At 54.1% G+C, this 18,869-nt stretch overlaps 1 protein-coding gene across 5 annotated transcripts; it reads right to left on the bottom strand.

The window, feature by feature from the left end:
- Positions 1 to 4,003: 4,003 nt before the first annotated feature.
- CPT1C (carnitine palmitoyltransferase 1C) lies at positions 4,004 to 18,816 on the bottom strand. Of its 5 annotated transcripts, XM_047790094.1 has the most exons (19): positions 18,146 to 18,366; positions 17,320 to 17,474; positions 16,530 to 16,669; positions 14,221 to 14,392; positions 13,492 to 13,593; positions 13,275 to 13,412; positions 11,834 to 11,911; positions 11,477 to 11,584; positions 11,279 to 11,363; positions 10,769 to 10,964; positions 10,413 to 10,616; positions 9,616 to 9,721; positions 8,174 to 8,290; positions 7,215 to 7,379; positions 6,835 to 6,969; positions 6,045 to 6,197; positions 4,970 to 5,083; positions 4,765 to 4,857; positions 4,004 to 4,305 (listed from the first exon to the last, which is right to left on the bottom strand). In XM_047790094.1, exons 2-19 carry the CDS (start codon positions 17,458 to 17,460, stop codon positions 4,213 to 4,215), a joined length of 2,340 nt encoding a protein of 779 aa, XP_047646050.1. In that variant the 5' UTR covers positions 17,461 to 17,474; positions 18,146 to 18,366; the 3' UTR covers positions 4,004 to 4,212. The 5 variants fall into 5 exon arrangements, with proteins under 5 accessions (XP_047646050.1, XP_047646049.1, XP_047646048.1 ...); XM_047790093.1 differs by lacking the exon at positions 18,146 to 18,366 and adding an exon at positions 18,473 to 18,816 and having other exon boundaries at positions 4,004 to 4,857; XM_047790092.1 differs by having other exon boundaries at positions 4,004 to 4,857.
- Positions 18,817 to 18,869: the final 53 nt, after the last annotated feature.

Here is an 18,869-nt window from a genome sequence, read left to right as displayed (position 1 = left end):
TAAGGATCCGGCATTGCCGTGAGCTGTGGTGTAGGTCACAGACGCGGCTTGGATCCCGCGTTGCTGTGGCTCTGGGGTAGGCCGGTGGCTACAGCTCTGATTAGACCCCTAGCCGGGGAACCTCCATATGCCGCCGGAGCGGCCCATGAAATGGCAAAAAGACAAAAAAAAAAAAAAAAAGAATCCTTGGGTAAGCCATAATGGAAAGAATATTTTATTTATTTTTTGTCTTTTTGTCTTTTTTTTTTCCATATGCCGCCCTAGAAAAGGCAAAAAAAAGACAAAAAAAAAGAAGTTTGCAACAATCAACCACACCCCCTCCCCTTTCAGTATCAAAGAAGCCTGAATACTAACTGGAGGAAAATGGAGACAGGAATCCACCTTCTCATTCTACTGGCTTTCCAAATAAAGTTGCTATTTCTGGAGTTTCCATTGTGGTGCAGTGGGATCATTGGCTTCTTGGGAGTCCTGGAACACAGGTTCAATCCCCAGCCTGGCACAGTGGGTTAAGGATTCGGCCTTGCCGCAGCTGCGACTTAGGTAGTGATTGTGCCTGGGATCTGATCCCTGGCCCGGGAACTCCACAGGCCACCGGGCAGCCATTAAAAAAAAAAAAAAAAAAAGAGTCACTATTCCTTGCCCCAGCAAATCATCTCTTGCTTCACTGGCCTGCCATGCAGTGGAACAGTGTGAGTCCAGATTCGGGAACATCAGGAAGGGTTGCAGGAGTGGGCCCTGGGCTACATGTCCAGGAAAGTCTCTGAAACGACAGTGCAAAAGCACCCCTCCACCATAGGGATTATCTCCTGTGACCATGAAAGTAGGAACTAGGGACTCCCCCCCTCAAGCAGGTTGCCATAGAAACACATACACCTACTGGGCTAGTCTATTCACATCCTGTGTCTGTCCCTTCCTTTCAATGTGCTCCAGTGACCTGCTTTAACCAGTAGAATGTGGCAGCAGTGACGCGATGCTGCTCCAGACCCAAGCTTAAGAAGGCCTGGCACGTAGCAGAAATGAAACTGGCTAGCATCCATGAGGACACAGGTTCAATCCCTGGTCTTGCTCAGTGAGTTAAGGGTCTGGTGTTGCCATGAGCTGTGGTGTAGGTCGAAGATGCGGCTTGGATCCCGCATTGCTGTAGCTGTGGTGTAGGCTGACAGCAACAACTCTGATTCCACCCCTAGCCACCCCATATGCCACCAGTGTGGCCCTAAAAAGACAAAAGACCAAAAAAAAAAAAAAAAAGCCCAATGGTAACCATATTTTAGTGTGACATTAATTACACCTACCATGGAGTAGTAGCCATTGCCACTATTTGCAGAGCTCCTCAGCATCCCAAACAGAAACTGTACCCATTAAACAAAACCTCCTCCCTCCCCCCTGCCCCCTCCTCCCGCTCCTGGCAACCTGCCAGGGACATCTTTTCATGGGCTCAGTTGTATCTTTTCCCTGCAGAAATGTCTATTCAAGTCTGTGGCCCACTTTTGCAGGGGGCTGTTTTTTGTTCTGATTGGGTTGGAGGAGTAAGGTCCCACATCTAATATTAATTCCTTATCAGACATATGAGATGCAAATATATTCTCCCATCGTGTCTTTTCAGTCTACTGATGGTGTCCTTGGATGCAGAGAACACAAACATTTAGATGTGGTATCACTTATCTACTTTCTCTTTATTGCCTGTGCTTCAGCTGTCACAGCCAAGCTGAGGGGTCATTGCCAAATCCAATGTCATGATGTTTTGCTCCTATGCTTCCTTCCCTTTTTTAAAAAAAGGTCTATTTTTTTGTCTTTTTAGGGCCACACCCACAGCCTACGGAAGTTCCCAGGCCACGGGGTCCAATAGGAGCCGCAGCCATTTGGGATCTAAGCTGAGTCTTCGACCGGCACCACAGCTCACAGCAACGCCACATGCTTTCTCACCCACTGAGTGAGGCCAGAGATGGAACTCGCATCCTCATGGATACTAGTCTGGTTCTTAACCCACGGAGCCACAACTTCCTGCATGTTTTTTTTAAGAGTGGAGGCAGCAGTCTCAGGGATCTGTCTTTTGCTTCCACGGTGTTTCGACCCAACAGACCCAGTAATGCCCCTTCCTCCAGCCTCCCACCTCCCACCACCCTCCAAACTTATTTTGCAGTCTCAAGCCTCACAGAACCAACCATTCAGCTGTCCTCGTCTCTGGGACCAGCCAAAGCTATTTTTTGAGCTGAGCTCCTTCTGACCGACCAACGGTGAGCTCCCAGGTTCATCAGAATGATTTCACCCAGATGGAGGCCGCCAGCAACCGCCCGGTCAACGCGCATCTGCCGGCCTCCTACACCTACCTCTCGAAAAGGGATGGGCCACTTTTTCCGTGAATTGGCTGAAGAAAAGCATGTGGGCGCTGAGTGTGTCTTGAAGATGTGAAACCAGCGCAGCCAAGCGCCCTCCTCCCGGACGTGCCCGGGCAGAGCCTCCGAACGCAGCCTGCGTGGCCCATGATGCGTTTATTCTGTTGGAACCCCCAAGTTATTTCAGTTTGGGCACATTCAGCAGTGATCCATTAGAAGGTGGAGCCTAGATCAGGCGCACACAGGTCCAGGGGACACATACAGGCTGCATACACAGGTGATCGGACCCCAGTGACATTCACCAGTCTTGCACCAGCACCTGCGCCCACTCAAGCCTGTATTGGGCAGGGCTGCAGTGGGGAGTTCTTCCTAATGCGCGGACAGAGGAGGGAAAAGCTTGAGCAGGATTTTCACTCATTTCACCCTTTGCCATGGGATTTTGAGGCTTCTACAAAAGGCTAACATCTACCACAACGATGCAAATCAACTATACTTCAAATTTTTTTTTTTTTTCTTTTTAGGGCTGCACCTGCAGCATATGGAAGTTCCCAGGCTAGTGGTCAAATCGTAGCTACAGTTGTAGTCCTACTCCACAGCCACAGCGACTTGGGATCTGAGCTGTATCTGTGACCTACACCGCAGCTCACCACAAGGCAGGGTCCTTAACCCACTGAGCAAGGGCAGGGATCCAATCCGCATCCTCATGGATATTGGTCGGGTTCGTTACCCTGGAGCCCCAATGGGAACTCCAGATACTTCAATTTTTAAAATGACAAAGAAGAGTTCCCTGGTGGCACAATGGGCTAAAGATGGGGCGTTGTCACTGCCGCAGCATGGGTCTGATCCCTGGTCTGGGAATCTTCTGCGTGTCATGGGTATGCCAGAAAGAACACGAGCCAAAAATAAAAATAAAGGAAAAACAGTAGGACACTATGATGAAACATACCGCCAGCCCAATGACCTTCCCCCTAGTTTCATTACTTCTCAACTCATGGCTGGTCTGGTTCCATCGGTGCCCCTGTGGGCAGAACAATGGGTCCTCCAAAGATGCCCACCTCCTAACCCCTGGACCCTGTGAATATGTTGTATATGCTGCATGGCAAAGGGGAAGTAGGATGCAGATGGAATTAAGGTTGCTAATCAGTTGCTTTCAAGACAGGAAGCTAATCCTGGATTATTTGGCTGGGCTCAGTTTCACCGCAAGGGTCCTACTAAGAAAGATGCTGGGACAAAAAAAGATAAAGGTAGGAGGTGTGATCACAGGTGTGATTACAGGAGAAAGGCACAGACGGATGCAACCCTGCCGCCTGTGAAGATGAGTCATAACTTAGGGATGCGGGCAGCTTCTACAAGTCATAAGAGTCTTGGATCCACCCGGAGACTGTCAGCCTTTCACTTTCAAGTGGGCAGTTGGTGTTGGGGCAGCAGGAACCCAGCTCATCGCGCTTGTGGGGTTGTCTGACTGGGAGGGGCCTTGAACGGTCGGCTTTGATGTGACTGGGGCGGGAAAGGCAGGAAACTGGGCAGATGTTGGGGTTCCGGCGGGTGTGGCGATTGAACCAGGCATTCGTGGTGGAGCCTGGTGACGGATGGGAACTCTTCTCCTCTCCCACCTTGCCCCTCACCTCTCCCGCCCCTGCCCAGCCCAAGAGCACAGCAGACCCCACACCCCCAGCTCACACATCTTTATTAGACTAGATGCCAGCTTTCCAAACCCGAACGGGCTGCCTCCGTCCTGCACCAGCCCAGCTGTAGAGACCTGCCCCCTAGTTCCTGGAGAGACCCGCTCCCCTCTGGAAGGTGTCAAGAGTCAGTGGTCGTTGCAGGGGCCCTGGAGCCCCTTGTGTGGCAGGGGAGAGCCCATGTCCTCCCCCAAACCTCAGGCCCGGCGCTTAAGATGCTGCCCCTCCTGGAATAGGGCTGCCACGTCCAGCAATGCATCCCTGATGTGCTGGCCTAGCCGGCGGGAGTCCTGGAAGGAGAAATGGGTCCAGAGGAAGCTGGAAGAGGAGCTCCCAGGGGCTGGGAAACAAGAACGCTGGGGTCCCTGACTCATTCCTAGGTCTGAGGGATGAGGGGGTTGGGGATTGGGACTCTCGGATCATGGCCTTGGAGGGTAGGATGGGAGTCTTGATTCCTAGGCCGCAGGAGAGGAGGGAGGTGGGAGTCCTGAGGAAAGGTGGGGCGAGGGAATGTGGCACAATGGAAATGAATCTGACCAGCATCCATGAGGATGCGGGTTCGATCCCTGGCCTCACTCTGTGGGCAGGGGATCCGGTGTTGCGGCGAGCTGTGGCGGCTCAGATCCCGTGTGGGCTGGCAGCTGTAGCTCCGATTCGACGCCTAGCCTGAGAACTTCCATATGCCGAGGGTGCAGCCCGAAAAAGGGCCCCCCTAAAAAAGAAGGGGGGCGAGCGTGGGTTAGTCTTACCGTTCTCGTGCTTGATTTTTTGCTAGAGATGTGGAAGGTAATCGTGTCCTCCCCAGTGAAGATGTAAGAAACACCATAGCCATGCTCATCGGCCTGGAGAGGGACAGGGGAAGGGACAACATAGACCCCCCCCCAGTCCTCCCCCCCACTGGGCAGGAGCACAGACCCACAGCCCTCTCCTCCATTAGGACCCAGGTCCACTCACAGGCCCAAATCCACCACCAGAGGAAACGTAGTCCGGATAGTTGTGGACGTCAAACAGGTGCATTTGCTGAACAGGAATCTGGCTGGTGGCCAGCTGCCACTGCTCCGAGTGAACCTGAGGGACAGGAGTCGGTCACATGTGCAATAAATACCAACAGACCTGCAGGTCCGCGTGCCTTTGGCTGAACTGCCTGTTGGCTCTAAATCTGATGAGCCTGTGGCTCTGCCCTTCTTCCCTCGCGCAACCTCACCCTACTCATCTTTCCTTTTTTTTTTTTTTTTTGTCTTTTTAGGGCCGCAACCATGGCATATGGAGGTTCCCAGGCTAGGGGTCGAATCGGAGCTACAGCCGCTGGCCTACACCACAGCCACAGCCACACCAGATCCGAGCCGCGCCTGCGACCAACACCACAGCTCACGGCAACGCCGGATCCTTATCCCACTGAACGAGGCCAAGGATCGAACCTGCATCCAAATGGATGATTGTGAGATTCGTTTCCACTGAGCCACGACGGGAAATCCGTTTTTGTTTTTTTTTTTTTTAATGGCCGCATCCCTGGCATAAGGAAGTTCCCGGGCCAGGTATGGAATCCCAGCCGCAGCTTCGAACTACACCGCAGCTGTGGCAACACGGGATCCTTTAACCCACGGCACCAGCAGGTGCACTTAAGCCCCGCCTCCGCAGTGACCCAAGCCACTGCAGTTGGCTTCTTGACCCACTGCACCACAGGGGGAACTCCTGCTCACCTTTTAACCATGCCCCTCTCCCCGAACCCGCCCTCTCCCCTCACCTCCAACTCCGCCCCTCCGCTCTGACCACGCCCTTCCCGTTTCTCCCACACCCTTTTCTTCTCAGGGACCACCTCCCTGCCGCAGACCCCGCCCCTCCTCTCTCTGGTCCCGCCCCCTCTCCCAAGGCGCTCTCTCCTTTTCTCTCTTGCGCCACCCCCACCCTGCTCCCTAACTCTCTCCTCTGCTGATACCTCCTTTTTTCAACCTCACCCTCCTTGCCCCAAAGTGCCTGCCTTCTCCGTGGTTTGGCGCTTCCCTCTTTAACCCTTTCCCTGCACCCCAACCTGGTTCAGGAAGGGCGACTGTAGGCGGAGGAATTGCGACACGATGTAGAGAGCAAAGAGGTGGCGGTCGACCCCCTGGCCGCTCATCGCTGCCTTCAGCAGAGCCTGGTGCTTGTCCACCGCCAGGCGGAACAGGGCGAGGCACTGTGGGTCCTGGGGTTCCCAGAGAGGGCACCCACAGGGCATGGAAAGATAGGAAGTGGGCTTACTGCTGGGGCCTGTCACACCCCCGGCCTCAACCCAGCTTGCAACATCCCTACGAGACAGAGATGTCAACTCTATTTTGCAGAAGGGAAATAGGCACAGAGAGGGGAAGTCACTTGCCCAGGGACACACAGCAAGGGAGAATCAGGTGTGTTCCCAGGGCCGTCTGACTCTAGGGCCCAAACTCTGTCCACTGAACCACAATACTTCGTGAGTAGGAGGGGGAGGGAACAGAGGGCCCTGGGGGTTCTGAGCAGAGACATTATCCAGGGAACATGAGGCCTGGCACAAATGGAGGTTACACAGAAACTCAAGAGACCTACGTTGTACAGAACCAGGGCTCCCTCTTGGGTGCTCCCCCCTGTGTGTGACCGGGCATTAGAGCATGTGCCACACTCTGCGGAACCACCTCGCATCCGCGTGGATGTCTCCCCCCATCCGTGAGCTCCGTGAGGTCAGAGACCAGGCTTGGGTCCTCCCCTGCCCCATCACGGACCCTGGACCTCAGAAGGTGCTCCTTGAATGTTTTACATGTATGAATGGGTGTGTGGAAATGACCCAAGCCTCCAGCGAGGCCCACACGCACTGTCTTCTCTTGGTGTTCCATGGCTCTCACAAAGCTGCAGGCCTCCCTCGTGCAAGAACGCACCGTCTCTGTCCGGCCTTCCAGGAACAGGCGAGTCATGGCTGACTCATAGGTCAGGCAGAATTGACCCCTGTCCTAGGGGACAAGGAGAAGAGGAGCCGGTCATCTAGGCTCCGGCAAGTCTCAACAGACCTGACCCACCTCTGTCTGGCCCTCCAGCCTCCTCCCAGTCAGGACCATGCGGTTGGGAGAGAAATCAAGATGGCAGACCCATCATGGCAATAACCAAGAAGTCATTGACGGGGTCCATGAGGCAGTTTCTTGGGGGCCCAGGGGAACTGAGGTCCTGAGAGGAGGCTGGGATGGGGAACCCAACTGACCCGGAAGTGGGCCAGCTGCAAGGCCGTCTGGATGAAGCTATCTGAAGACAGGTGGCAGCGTTTGATGAAGCTCTTGCCAAAGTGGGAGAAGGGGAAGACGTGGCAGTCGATGTTTTCAGCCAAGGCCTGGGCTCCCCTCAGGGCTAGAGAGATGGATAGATGGATCTGCCAGAGAAGGAGGGAGGCAGGAATGGCTGGGGTTACAGATGGGGGGAGGGATGGAACTGGTGGGGATGGGAACGTAGTTAGGTGGGGATAGAACACGGAAGAGGGGACAAAGACGAGGGTGGAACTGGAGGCCTCGGTTAAAGATGGGGACATTGATGGCAGGGACCATCAGAAGGAGGCTGGGGTTGGGGATGGGGTCAGGGTGGGGACAGGGAGTGAGGTTGGGCATGAGGACTGGACTTGGTGTTGGGTATAGGAGGGGATATGAATTGGGGGTGGCGTGGGATGGGGTTGGGGTGGGGGGGGGGCGGCTATGAACCGGGTTAGAGTTGGAGTATCGGGTATGGGGTTGGTGCCCTGGTTGGGAATGGAACACTATTGGGGTTGAGGATGGAGTTGGGGCCAGAGATGTGATCAGCTGAAGAATGGTGTTGGTGCTGGGGGATGGAGATGAGTCTGGGGTGAGGATGAAGGCGCGTTTGAGTAGGGATAGAATGAACTCGAAGTTGAGGATCGAGATAGGCTTGGGGTTGAGGGGGTGAGCACGGAGTTGGGGGGTTGAGAAAAGATTAGTTTGGGATTAGAGTTGCGGATGTGGTTGGGATGGGTATAGGTTAAAGATAGGGGTTTGAAGTTGGAGTGAGTTTGACTTGATTCAGAGGTGAGTGTGGGTTTGGAGTTGGGGTTAGGGGTGGAGTTGATTTTTTGGTTGAGACTGGGGTGGAGATGAGCTTACAGTCAAAGCTGAGAATTTGGGGACTCGGAAGAGAGGCCTAGAAACCTGGCCTCACCTTGTCTGGAAGGTCCCAGTGCAGCCGCTGGGGCTGGGGCAGCGATGGGTCAGGATGGCCCTTGCAGTGACCATCTGCCGAGTAGCCCAGCTGAAAGCATTCTGTGGCCAGAGTGAACTGTGTACAAATGGAAGCTGTCAGAGTCCCTGGGCAAGGCCAGGGATCAAACCTACAACCTCGTGGTTCCTAGTCGGATTCATTAACAACTCAGCCACAACGGGAACTCCCCGATGGCCATCTTTAACCAGGGACCTGTTTTTTTTTGTTTTGTCTTTTTTTTGGTGTTGCCTGGGGCAGGCAGAAGTTCTCAGGCCAGGAACTGAACCTGTGCCACAGCAGTGACAACTCCAGGTCCTTAACCCACTAAGCCACCAGGGAACTCCCTCTTAAGTCTCTTCTTAAGGGAGTCAGAGACGATCCTGGAGAAACAGAAACCTATGGTGGTCACAGGTGGGTTCCTGGGGTCATGCTCATTGAAAGCAAGGCAAATACTAGCACCCACTGGGAGTTCCCATCATGGCTCGGCAGTTAATGAACCCGACTAGGATCCAGGAGGACGCGGGTTCGATCCTTCTTCTTGGTTTTTTTTTGGCTTCCATCGACATATGGAGTTCCTGGGCCAGGGAGCAGATCCGAGCTGCAATGCTGGATCCTTAACCCATTGTGCCAGGCCAGGGATTGAACCTGAGTCCCAGTGCTCCCAAGACACCCCTGATCCCACTGCACCACAGTGGGAACTCTCCAAACACACTTTTTTGCTGGGGGCCCTTTGTCCAGTCTCTGCCTCTCCTTCTCCTTCTCCCTCTCTTTTTTTTTTTTTAGGGCTGTACCCACTACATACGGAGGTTCCCAGGCTAGGGGTCAAATTGGAGCTGCAGCTGCCAGCCACAGCCACAGCCACAGCAATGCCGGACCTGAGCCACATCTGCAACCTAGGCTGCAGCTTGTGGCAACACCAGATCCTTCACGCATTGCACGAGGCCAGGGATCGAACCCACATCCTCAGGGATACTAGTTGGGTTCTTAACCCGCTGAGCCACAATGGGAACTCCTGGTCTCTGCTTTTCTCCAAGCCTCCATTTTTCCTCTGACCTGAAGGCCCTGGAGAGGAAGATCTTTAGAAAGGGGGCTGATAGACGTTCCAGTCCTGGCACAGTGGAAACAAATCCAACTAGGAACCATGAGGTTGCGGGTTCGATCCCTGGCCTCGCTGAGTGGGTTAAGGATCCGGTGTTGCGGTGAGCTGTGGTGTAGGTCACAGACACGGCTCAGATCTTGTGTTGCTGTGGCTGTGGTGTATGCCGGTGGCTACAGCTCTGATTGGATCTTTAGTATGGGACCCTCCATATGCCGCAGGTGCAGCCCTAAAAAAAAAAAAAATAGGAAAGAAAGAAAGAAATGGGGCTGATGGTGCCCAGGGTGGGGGGTCCTGGCTGCCTTACCTCCCACATGTGTCCTGAGATGGGGCAGTCTGCCCACGCGTGTTCCACGCTGAGGCCCAGCTTCCCGTTGGAGAAGATGATTAGGGAGAAGGATTTGTCAAACCAGCTGTGGGGGGAGGGTTCCGAGCCATCACCAAAGGGTCAGGCCAGGAGGAAAGTGGGCTCTCTGTGCAAATGGAGGGAACTCGGGGCGGTGGAGCGATCTGGGGATAGGGGCTGGGGGCCCTGGGTAGGGATCCCTAAGAAGGGGGCAGTCCTCATGGTCTCCGAGATGTGTCTTGGGTTTGGGGACTTCGGGAATTTTGAGAGCATGGGATGACAAAGGCTCAGGGCTTCCGGGCACCAAGAGATTAGGTGGGCAGTGCCCGGAACCTTGGAAATCAGAGTGGTACCTTGTAGGTGTCTAGAAAGTGGTCTAAGGAGCTCTAGGTTTTTTTGGGGGGGGTCTCAAGTCTGAGGTCCTGGGTTTGGGGCACCTGCATTAATGTCTGAGGATTACCTGGTCTGCGGTTCTGAGACCGAGGTCCCCAGGTCTGGTTGGGGGTCTGGGGGGGTGGTCCCAGGCTTGGCACTTGTTAGTCCTCGGATCTGGGGTCCCTGGGTCTGAGATTCTGAGTTTGGAGTCTCAGGTCTAGTTTCTCAAGGTTTGAGGGTCCAGGTCAGGGCTTGGTGGTCCTTAATCATGCAGTTCTGGATCTGGGGTCCCAGGTTTTGGGGGGAATCTTCCAGGAGGTTATATTCCCATCAGCAAAATCTCAGTGCATTGGGTCTGGGGGTCACAGGTGGGGCTGACTCACCGGTCATGGCCCCTGCCGGCCAGCAGGGCATGGGCATAGGCATCTAGGGAAGCTGCGGAGTCCCCCGAGGGCTCAGGAGTGTCCCCTGCAGCGTCCCCCAAGGGCTCAGAGTCCAGTGATACAAAGAAAGCGGCCCCTTCCACGGCCTCCAGGGCCTCCTCTGCCTGGGTCTTCAGGGACTTCCGCACCTGAGCCCACATGTCCCTGCCGAGGGACATGTCTGAGTCTAGGCTGATCCTCCACCCTGCCCAGCCTCCACCTGGCCCAGCCTCCCCTCTGCCCAGCCTCCACCAGGCCCCGCAACCTCCAGATGCTGGCGGTGGGTCAGGACCCCCAACCCTCTGACCCTCTGTCACCTCGGAGCCGCGGTCAGAGACGCCAGATGCTCCTCGTGGGGGCAGGGGGGAGAGGGGTCATCCAGGATTCGCTGGAACTGCTGCTCCAGGGCCCTTGGGGAAAGCAGGCCGCTTTGGGAGTGTGTCCCCACGCGGAAGAATCGGCCCCGGTGGAAGACGGCCACGTGTCGGCTGTCACGGAGGTGGTGGATGTGGTCTAGGGGGTGACGAGTTATAAGAATAACAACCATTAATTCTGTGTTGTCACTGCTACGGCGTGGGTTCAGTCCCTGGCCCAGGAACTCCTGCAGGCCGTAGCCATGGCCAAAAAACAAAAAAAAACAAAAACCCAAAACAAAAAAACGAAATAACCTTTATTAGGTAGAGAAGAGGAAACTGAAGCTCAGAGAGGGTAATTACTTGCCAGAGGTCACACAGCTTAGGAGCTATGGCGCTGAGATTTGAACCCAGGCAGGCCGGCTCCAGGGAATGGTACTCTTAGCCACTAGGGAGGAGGGGAGGGGGGCTCACCTCTGTGGACCCCAGGAATTCGCGTCGTGTTGAATATCTTCTCATACTGGGCAGAGCATAAGGGCCGCATTCCCATCAGCAATGTCTGCAGGAGACCTCGGGCTTGTGACCTGACACCCCGGACCCATGGGGCTCCGTGGTCTGGGGACCAGGCCCACAGTGGTGGGGGGGGCCAGTGGTGGGGGGCAGCCCTCTTACCGGAAAGATCTCCTGGCGGTTCAGGCGGTGGCGGTACAGGAGGAGGGCGTGGACCGCGTTCCCTGCACGAGCAGCCTGGACGGGAGTAGGTGTAACGTTCAGGAAGTCCTGTGGGCCGGCGAGGGGACAGAAGGACGCCTGTGGTCAGCTGTGCCCCCGATGGGGCCACTGAGCCCAAACACAGGACTTGATCCCAGCAGAAAGCCAGGCGGTGAATTCTCAACTGTGATTCAGGTCACTAACTCTAAAGCCTGCAGTCTACCCAGACCCCCCCCTTCCCCGACTCCAGACCCAGGGAACCCTGAACCCCATCCCCCACCCCACCCCCCGTTCCCAACCTCCTTCTCCCCTTCTCACCATCATGTAGTAGTTGCTATTCACCATCAGTGAGTTCCGGGAGCGCAGGTACACAAACTCTTCCCACCAGTCACTGACCTGGGGGTGAGGCAGAGGGACACACTGCTGGGATGGCAGGGGCCAAGGTGGCGGGGGAGTGAGGAGGAGCCCCCCAAGACTTCTCTTTGTCAAAAAGGGAGGTGAGAGTTCCCACTGTGGTGCAGTGGGTTAAGGACCTGGTGTTGCTGCAGCTGTAGCCGAGGTCTCAGCTGTGGCTCTGATTCAGTCCCTGGCCTGCGAATTCTACATGCTGAGCATGGGGCTCGAAAAGGGGAAAAAAAAGGGAGGGTGGAGCTCACTGAAGGTGGCCCCAAAGTCGATAACTAGAGAGCTCCCGTCACAGTGCAGTGGTTAGGGAGCCTGACTAGGAGCCATGAGGGACGCGGGTTCGATCCCTGGCCTCGATCAGTGGGTTAAGGATCCGGCGTTGCCGTGAGCTGCGGTGGAGACCGGCAGCTCCAGCTCTGGCTTAACCCCTAGCCTGGGAAAATCCATAGGCCGTGGGTGTGACCCTAAAAAGGCAAACAAACAAACAAACAAACAAAAACCCAATCCACAAAAGGACAAATAGTGTATGATTCCGCTATGACAAAAAATCAAAAATAAGCCAATTCATAGAGACAGAAAGGAAAACAGAGGTTACCTGGGGCTTCAGGGACGTGGGAATGGGGATACTGTGTCTAACGGACTTTTTCTTTTTGCTTTTTTTAATACATATAAAAAATATGTATAATATATACATGTATCATACGTAATATAAATATATTATAATATATTTATATTATATTTAATATATAAATATAATATATTAAATATTATATTTAATATAAATATATCACATATAACATGTGTTATGTATTACACATATAAGCTACATATTATAAGAACATAATATTCTCTATATATTTTTCCTTTTAGGACTGCACCGGTGGCATATGAAAGTTCCCAGGCTAGGTGTCAAACTGGAGCTGTAGCCCCCGGCCTATGCCACAGCCACAGCCACGTGGGATCTAAGCTGCACCTGCAACCTAAGGCGCAGCTTGAGACAATGCTGGATCCTTAGCCACTGAGTGAGGCCAGGGAGCAAACCTGTATCCTCATGGAAACTCGTTGGGTTCTGAACTGGCTGAGCCACAACTGGAACTCCCATATTATGTATATTTTACTTACTTATGTTTAATTCTTTTTTTCTCCTTTGGCCTCCCCACCGCATACAGAGTTCCCGGGCCAGGGATCAGATCCAAGCCGCAGTTGAGACCTATGCAATACCAGGCATGGGAATCGAACCTGCATCCCAGTGCTGCTGAGAAGGCATCAATCCCTGCTGTGCCACAGCGGGACCTCCTAAAACTCAGGCTAGGAGGTAGGCTCGGAACGTCAGCCTGCAGGCCGCTATACTCACATAATTGGACGCCCACCAAGACTTGAGCTGCAGGTACCACTGCAGCAGCGACGCCTGCAGCTTCAGGAATTCCTGTGCTAGGGCCGAGATCCACTCGAAGTCCTCTTCGCAGAGCACAGGTCGGACAGACTCCAGATACTGAGAGGCAAGGAGGGGAGGAGGGTAGGGCACGCCCCGTGCCTGGCAGCTCCCGGCCCATCCCGGGTACCTGGCCCACCTTGCGCACGGTGTCCTGCACAGCGGGCACAGGCTGGCGAGGCAGGGAGCGCTGGTAACTGAAGAGCATTGGGTGGCGGCCGGAGAAGATGCGAACCAGAGCCTGGCAGAAAGCAGGAATTAGCGCTGACTTTTTATTTCGTGCTTTTTAGGGCCGCACCCGCGACATATGGAAGTTCCCAGGCTAGGGGTCGAATCGGAACTGCCAGCCCATGCCACAGCCACAGCCACATGAAACATGAGCTGCATCTGCAACCTACACCACGACTCAGGCAACACTGGATCCTTAATGGGAGTTCCCATTGTGGCTCAGCGGGTAAGGAATCCGACTAGTATCCATGAAAATGTGGGTTTGATCCCTGGCCTTGCTCAGTGGGTTAAGGATCTGGTGTTGCTGTGGCTGTGGTGCCGGCAGCTGCAGCTCCAACTGGACCCCTAGCCTGGGAACTTCCATGTGCTGTGGGTGCGGCCCTAAAAAAAAGCGAAATGAACAAACACAAAAACCATTGGATCCTTAACCCACTGAGCGAGGACAGGAATCGAACCCGCATCCTCATGGATACTAGTTGGGTTCTTAATCTGCTGAGTGACAACAGGAACTCCAAAGTTAATTAGTGGTTCATTAAACTCCTTGCTGCAGCTCTGGACCAAGGTGTTGAGGGTTGGGGGTGGGAACCCACAGAGAGAATGGGGCAGACAGGGCTTGAGCAGGGCTCTGCCCCTCCCATACCAGCCAGGTCTTGGTGGGTGAGGATATGACCCCATGGGGTTCAAGGAGCCAGCCGTGGTAGGACAGAAGGAGCCTCAGGGCCACATGAAGTGTGAAGATCAGGGCCCCCCATAGACATGAAGCAAACAGCGCAGCCGCCAGGATGCCTCGAAGCCTGTGATGCTGTGCGCCCCTGGAGGAGGGAGAGAAAGACAGACCGGCCTTCAGAACACCCCCACCTCCAGCTGCCCGACCCAGTGGCCGTCCATCCAAACATTCTCTGACTCTGGTCTTTTGGCAGGTGGGAATTTGAGTCAGTCTAGAGTTCCCGTCATGGTGCAGCAGAAACGAATCCGACAAGGAACCATGAGGTTGCGGCTTTGATCCCTGGCCTCGCTCAGTGGGTTAAGGATACAGCGTTGCCGTGAGCTGTGGTGTAGGTTGCAGACGTGGCTCGGATCCAGCGTTGCTGTGGCTGTGGCTGTGGCCTGGGAACCTCCATATGCCACAGGTATGGCCCTCAAAGGACAAAAGACAAAAAAAAAAAAAGAATTTGAGTCAGTCTGAAAATATTCAGGGGAGTTCCCTGGTGGCCTAGTGGTTAAGGATCCAGCACTCTCACTGCTGTGGAGCAGGTTCGATCCCTGGCCTAGGAACTTCCGAATGTGGGTCAGCCAAAAGAATTAAGTTTCCTCCTTAAAAAAAAAAGGAGTTTCCGTCAGAGTGAAGCAGAAACCCATTCAACTAGGAAACATGAGGTCTCGGGTTTGATCCCTGGCCTCACTTGATCCCTGGATTCCTCCTAGGTGTGATTTTTCAGTTCACCCACCACCTCCCCCCAGGACTATGGAGACAGCACATTTCTCAAATCGCTTCCCATAGAAACTGAGAGGTATTTAATACATGGGAGCTGGTATTTCTACAGCAACATACCAGATATCAAATTATACTCTAAGGTGGTGGTTCTCAAAGTGGGGCCCTGGAAGCTTGTTAGAAATGCAAATTCCTGGGCCCCACCCAGACCTACTAAGTCAGAATCTCTTGACATTCGGCCCAGCAATCAGGCTATTTTTTTTTCTTTTTATGGATGCACCCTCAGCATATGAAAGTTCCCAAGCTAGGGGTCGATTCAGAGCTACAGCTGCCAGCCTATACCGCAGCCACAGCAACACCAGATCCAAGCCTCGTCTGCAACCTACACCACAGCTCACAGCAACGCCGGATCCTTAATTCACTGAGCGAGGCCAGGGATCGACCCTGGGTCCACATGGATCCTAGTTGGCTTCATTACCGTTGAGCCACAGTGGGAACTCCCCAGGTGATTTAAATACAAGCTCAAGCTTAAGAGACACTGGTCTAAAGTTGCAGTAAGTTAACACGTTTGCAAAGTTGCAAGTGAACTTGAGAAAACCCTACCTGGAAGACTTGGGGCGAATCATTTCCCTTCTGCAGACTGGGTCAATCTAGCTTCTCTGGAAATCTCTATTTCTGACCCTGGGTCTGCCCTTTGAGGCTGTCTGCACAAAATTTGAACATTCTTCCCCAGAAGGACTAATCCAAGATTTAGAATGTGCCATTTTACCCACATTTGGTTTCCAGACCTTTCCCAAAAACTATACTAATTCAGTCCCTCCCCTGTAATAACCATCAGGCACTGTACTGAATATTCCCCAGGCAAGATTTTGTTTAATTCCTCCAACCACCCTAGGAAACACCTGTTATTACGTCCATATTACAGGTAAAGACCCTGACACGAATGGTGAGGTCTCTTGCTTAAGATTACACAGCTAGATTAGCAGAGCTCATGGTACATCGCGGTGCCCAGACATTGTCCAGTTTGTCACCATCCCTCTTAGCAAGAAGCAGCCAGGATGGAGTTCCTGTCGTGGCACAGCAGAAACGAATCCAACTAGGAACCATGAGGTTGTGGGTTTGATCCCTGGCCACACTCAGTGGATTAAGGATCCCTCATTGCTGCGAGAGCTGTGGTGTAGGCTGCAGATGCGGCTTGGATCTGGGTGTTGCTATGGCTGTGGTATAGGCAGGAGGCTGTAGCTCCATTTCAACCCCTAGCTTGGGAACCCGCATATGCTGCTGGTGTGGCCCTAAAAAGACAAAAAAAAAAAAAAAAAAAGCAGCCAGGATGGAAAATGTGCAGACACAAGAGAGGAGATCACCTCCTTTTACTTGCTGCCATACCTTTATTAATCTGACTGCGAGTAAGTCTCACAGATTACTTTTCTTTAACAGGCGTATCATGCTGATAGGGAAACCTACTGGGTGGAGGGAAAGGGATTAGGAGGTTCCTGGGCTGAAGTGGGGGACCTCACCAGTCTGGCAGCGACTCTTTGATTTTCTCCATCAGTCCTAGGGAAGGATCCAGCTGGAGGAAACAGGCAAGCTGGATTGCACTGAAGAGGAAGAGCCAGCTGAGTGGGCTGGCAGGGAACACACCTATGAGAAAGTCGTTCTGCAGAGAGGAGAGAGCACCTATTCAATCACTTATCCCATCTGCTGAGCACCATTCTTAATCTTTTTTGATCATTTTATTTTATTTTTTGTCTTTTCTAGGGCTGCACCTGCAGCACATGGAGGTTTCGCAGGCTAGGATCAAATAGGAGCTGTAGCTGTGGGCCTACGCCAGAGCCACAGCAACAGGATCCAAGCCGCGTCTGTGACCTACACCACAGCTTACGGCAACTCCAGATCCACAACCCACTGAGCAAGGCCAGGGATTGAACCCGCAATCTCATGGTTCCTAGCGGGATTCGTTAATCACTGATCCACGACGGGAACTCCATTTTTATTTTTAATTTATTTTTTATTTTATTTTTTTGTTTGTTTTTTGGTCTTTTTAGATGCACCAGAGGTAAGGGGAAATTGGTGTTTGTGGGCGTGGGGAGAGGGTCCAGGGAGAGAGGAATGAGGGTTCCCAGGAGGTGAGGTTTAGGATCCCAGAAGTAAGCCACGGAGAACCTGGAAATGGCTTTAAAGGGTCCTGGAAGTGGACATCAAAATTCCCAGAAGGGATGACCACCAGGATGCCGGAAGTGGGGCTCCAGCATCCCGGAAGCAGGTAACTGTATTCCCGGAAGGAAACCAAGGCGCAGCCCTCCTCACCCAGAAACGGGAGAGATGCCTTTTCCAGGAGCGCAGTCCGGAGAGGTAGATCTCCTGCAACAACGGGGGACTGAGTTCCACTTCTCCCCCGTCCGAGGTCAGCGGGGGTCGGAAACCCACGGCCTGGTGCGCTTCGGCCATGTCACACTCCAGCCCTGGGGGTGGGGAAGGACAGACGGTCATTCTCCAGACACCCCCCCTCCGCCCCCGCAGACCCAGGAATATAGGACGCCAGCTTATCCTTCCCTAACCACCTGAGGGGTCGTGAGGGTCCTGGCCTTAGACGCTGGTGTGGGGGGACTTCAATTGAACGCACAGAGAGGCAGGAGGGGTAATTCGCTCTAACCTCTTCTGCGGCTATTCTGAGAACGTGACGGGGACAGTGCCCCCTCCCCAAAGGACGTTCAAGATTCGGGGTTCGGGGCGGAAAACCGATTCAATTCAGCGTGAGTTGCGAAGTCTCGGGAAAAACATTAAACCCAAACCCATTTGAAATGAACACCTGCCGGACGCTGGCATCTTCCACACCATTTCCGTTTCCCCCTCCAGGGAGCTGGGAGGGGAGTGTAGGGAGGGGGCAGCTGGGAGGGGGCTCTCCATCAAGCCATCCTCTCTGGGGTGGTCCAACGTCCCCTCCCCCCTTCCGGGGCTGAAAGGGATGAGCGGGGGCGGGGCACCCCTACTGCGCATGCCTCGCAGGCAGGGATGCGGAGGCTGAGGGCAGAGGCGAGCGTCGAGGACAGGTGATGGAGAGGCCCGCACTCCCAGCCCGACACAATCCTCCAGCTCCAGCAGAAGCTCGGGCCGCTCTAAGTCCGGCACTTACCACGCTGAGTCAGGGGTCTGCCGATCTGATCCTAGCGGGAGTACACGGGGCGACCCCCGATTTAGAGCTCCGGACCCATGCCTCCCACTTGCCTATGTCCAGTTCCAGTGCTACGAGGCCACAGCTGGGTCGACGGACCTTCACAGCTCCTGTCTGCTTCTGACTATCCAACATCCAAGAACCCCAATTTCTGTCTCGCCTTTGCCTCTCGGGATATTCTAGTCCCGGGTTTTATCCCCGCCCCTCCCAATCTTCTCTCTCCGCCCCCTTCGCATTCCAGCGTCCAATCCCCTCCCTCCGTTCGATCCCCAGCCCTCAGACTCCTACCCGCCCGAAGCTCCACACTTGGGCCGCCCCGGTTCTACGCAGCGCTCTCCGAACCCCGGGTTCTTCGGCTCCCCAGTCCGCTCTTTGTCTTTTTCACTCTTTCTCTTTGAGGAAGGAGGCTCAGCCTGGAACTCGGCCCACGCGCGTGGGAGCCGAGCGAATCTCAGCCCTACCGCTCGAGAGGGAGGAGGGCTGCTTTGGGGTCGGGTTGGCCCAGCAAAACCACCCACGGAAAGTGCAGCTGCATGGATTGAGTTGGCGTGAAGGCGCTGCGCGGCTCGGATTCAAGTTAGGCAGAGCGACTTCCGTGAGGGGAAAATGGTGCATGGATAAAGGGGAGAATATATTAGGGACCAGGCTCAGGCTGGGAGGCCAGAATAGGCACAGACAAGCAGAG

Source organism: Phacochoerus africanus, chromosome 8, assembly GCF_016906955.1.
Source record: "Phacochoerus africanus isolate WHEZ1 chromosome 8, ROS_Pafr_v1, whole genome shotgun sequence".
Classification (NCBI taxonomy): domain Eukaryota; kingdom Metazoa; phylum Chordata; class Mammalia; order Artiodactyla; family Suidae; genus Phacochoerus; species Phacochoerus africanus.
Note: the sequence above shows the minus strand (reverse complement) of the source record. Positions and strands in the feature narration are given on the sequence as shown.

Coding starts and splice junctions, on each gene's coding strand:
- CPT1C (XM_047790093.1), bottom strand. CDS start 17,460: ATGGCCGAAGCGCACCAGGCCGTGGGTTTCCGACCCCCGCTGACCTCG. Junction 13,413..13,491: donor TGCAGGACACCGTGCGCAAG/GTGGGCCAGGTA, acceptor CTTGCCTCTCAG/TATCTGGAGTCTGTCCGACC. Junction 11,585..11,833: donor ATAGCAACTACTACATGATG/GTGAGAAGGGGA, acceptor GCCGGCCCACAG/GACTTCCTGAACGTTACACC.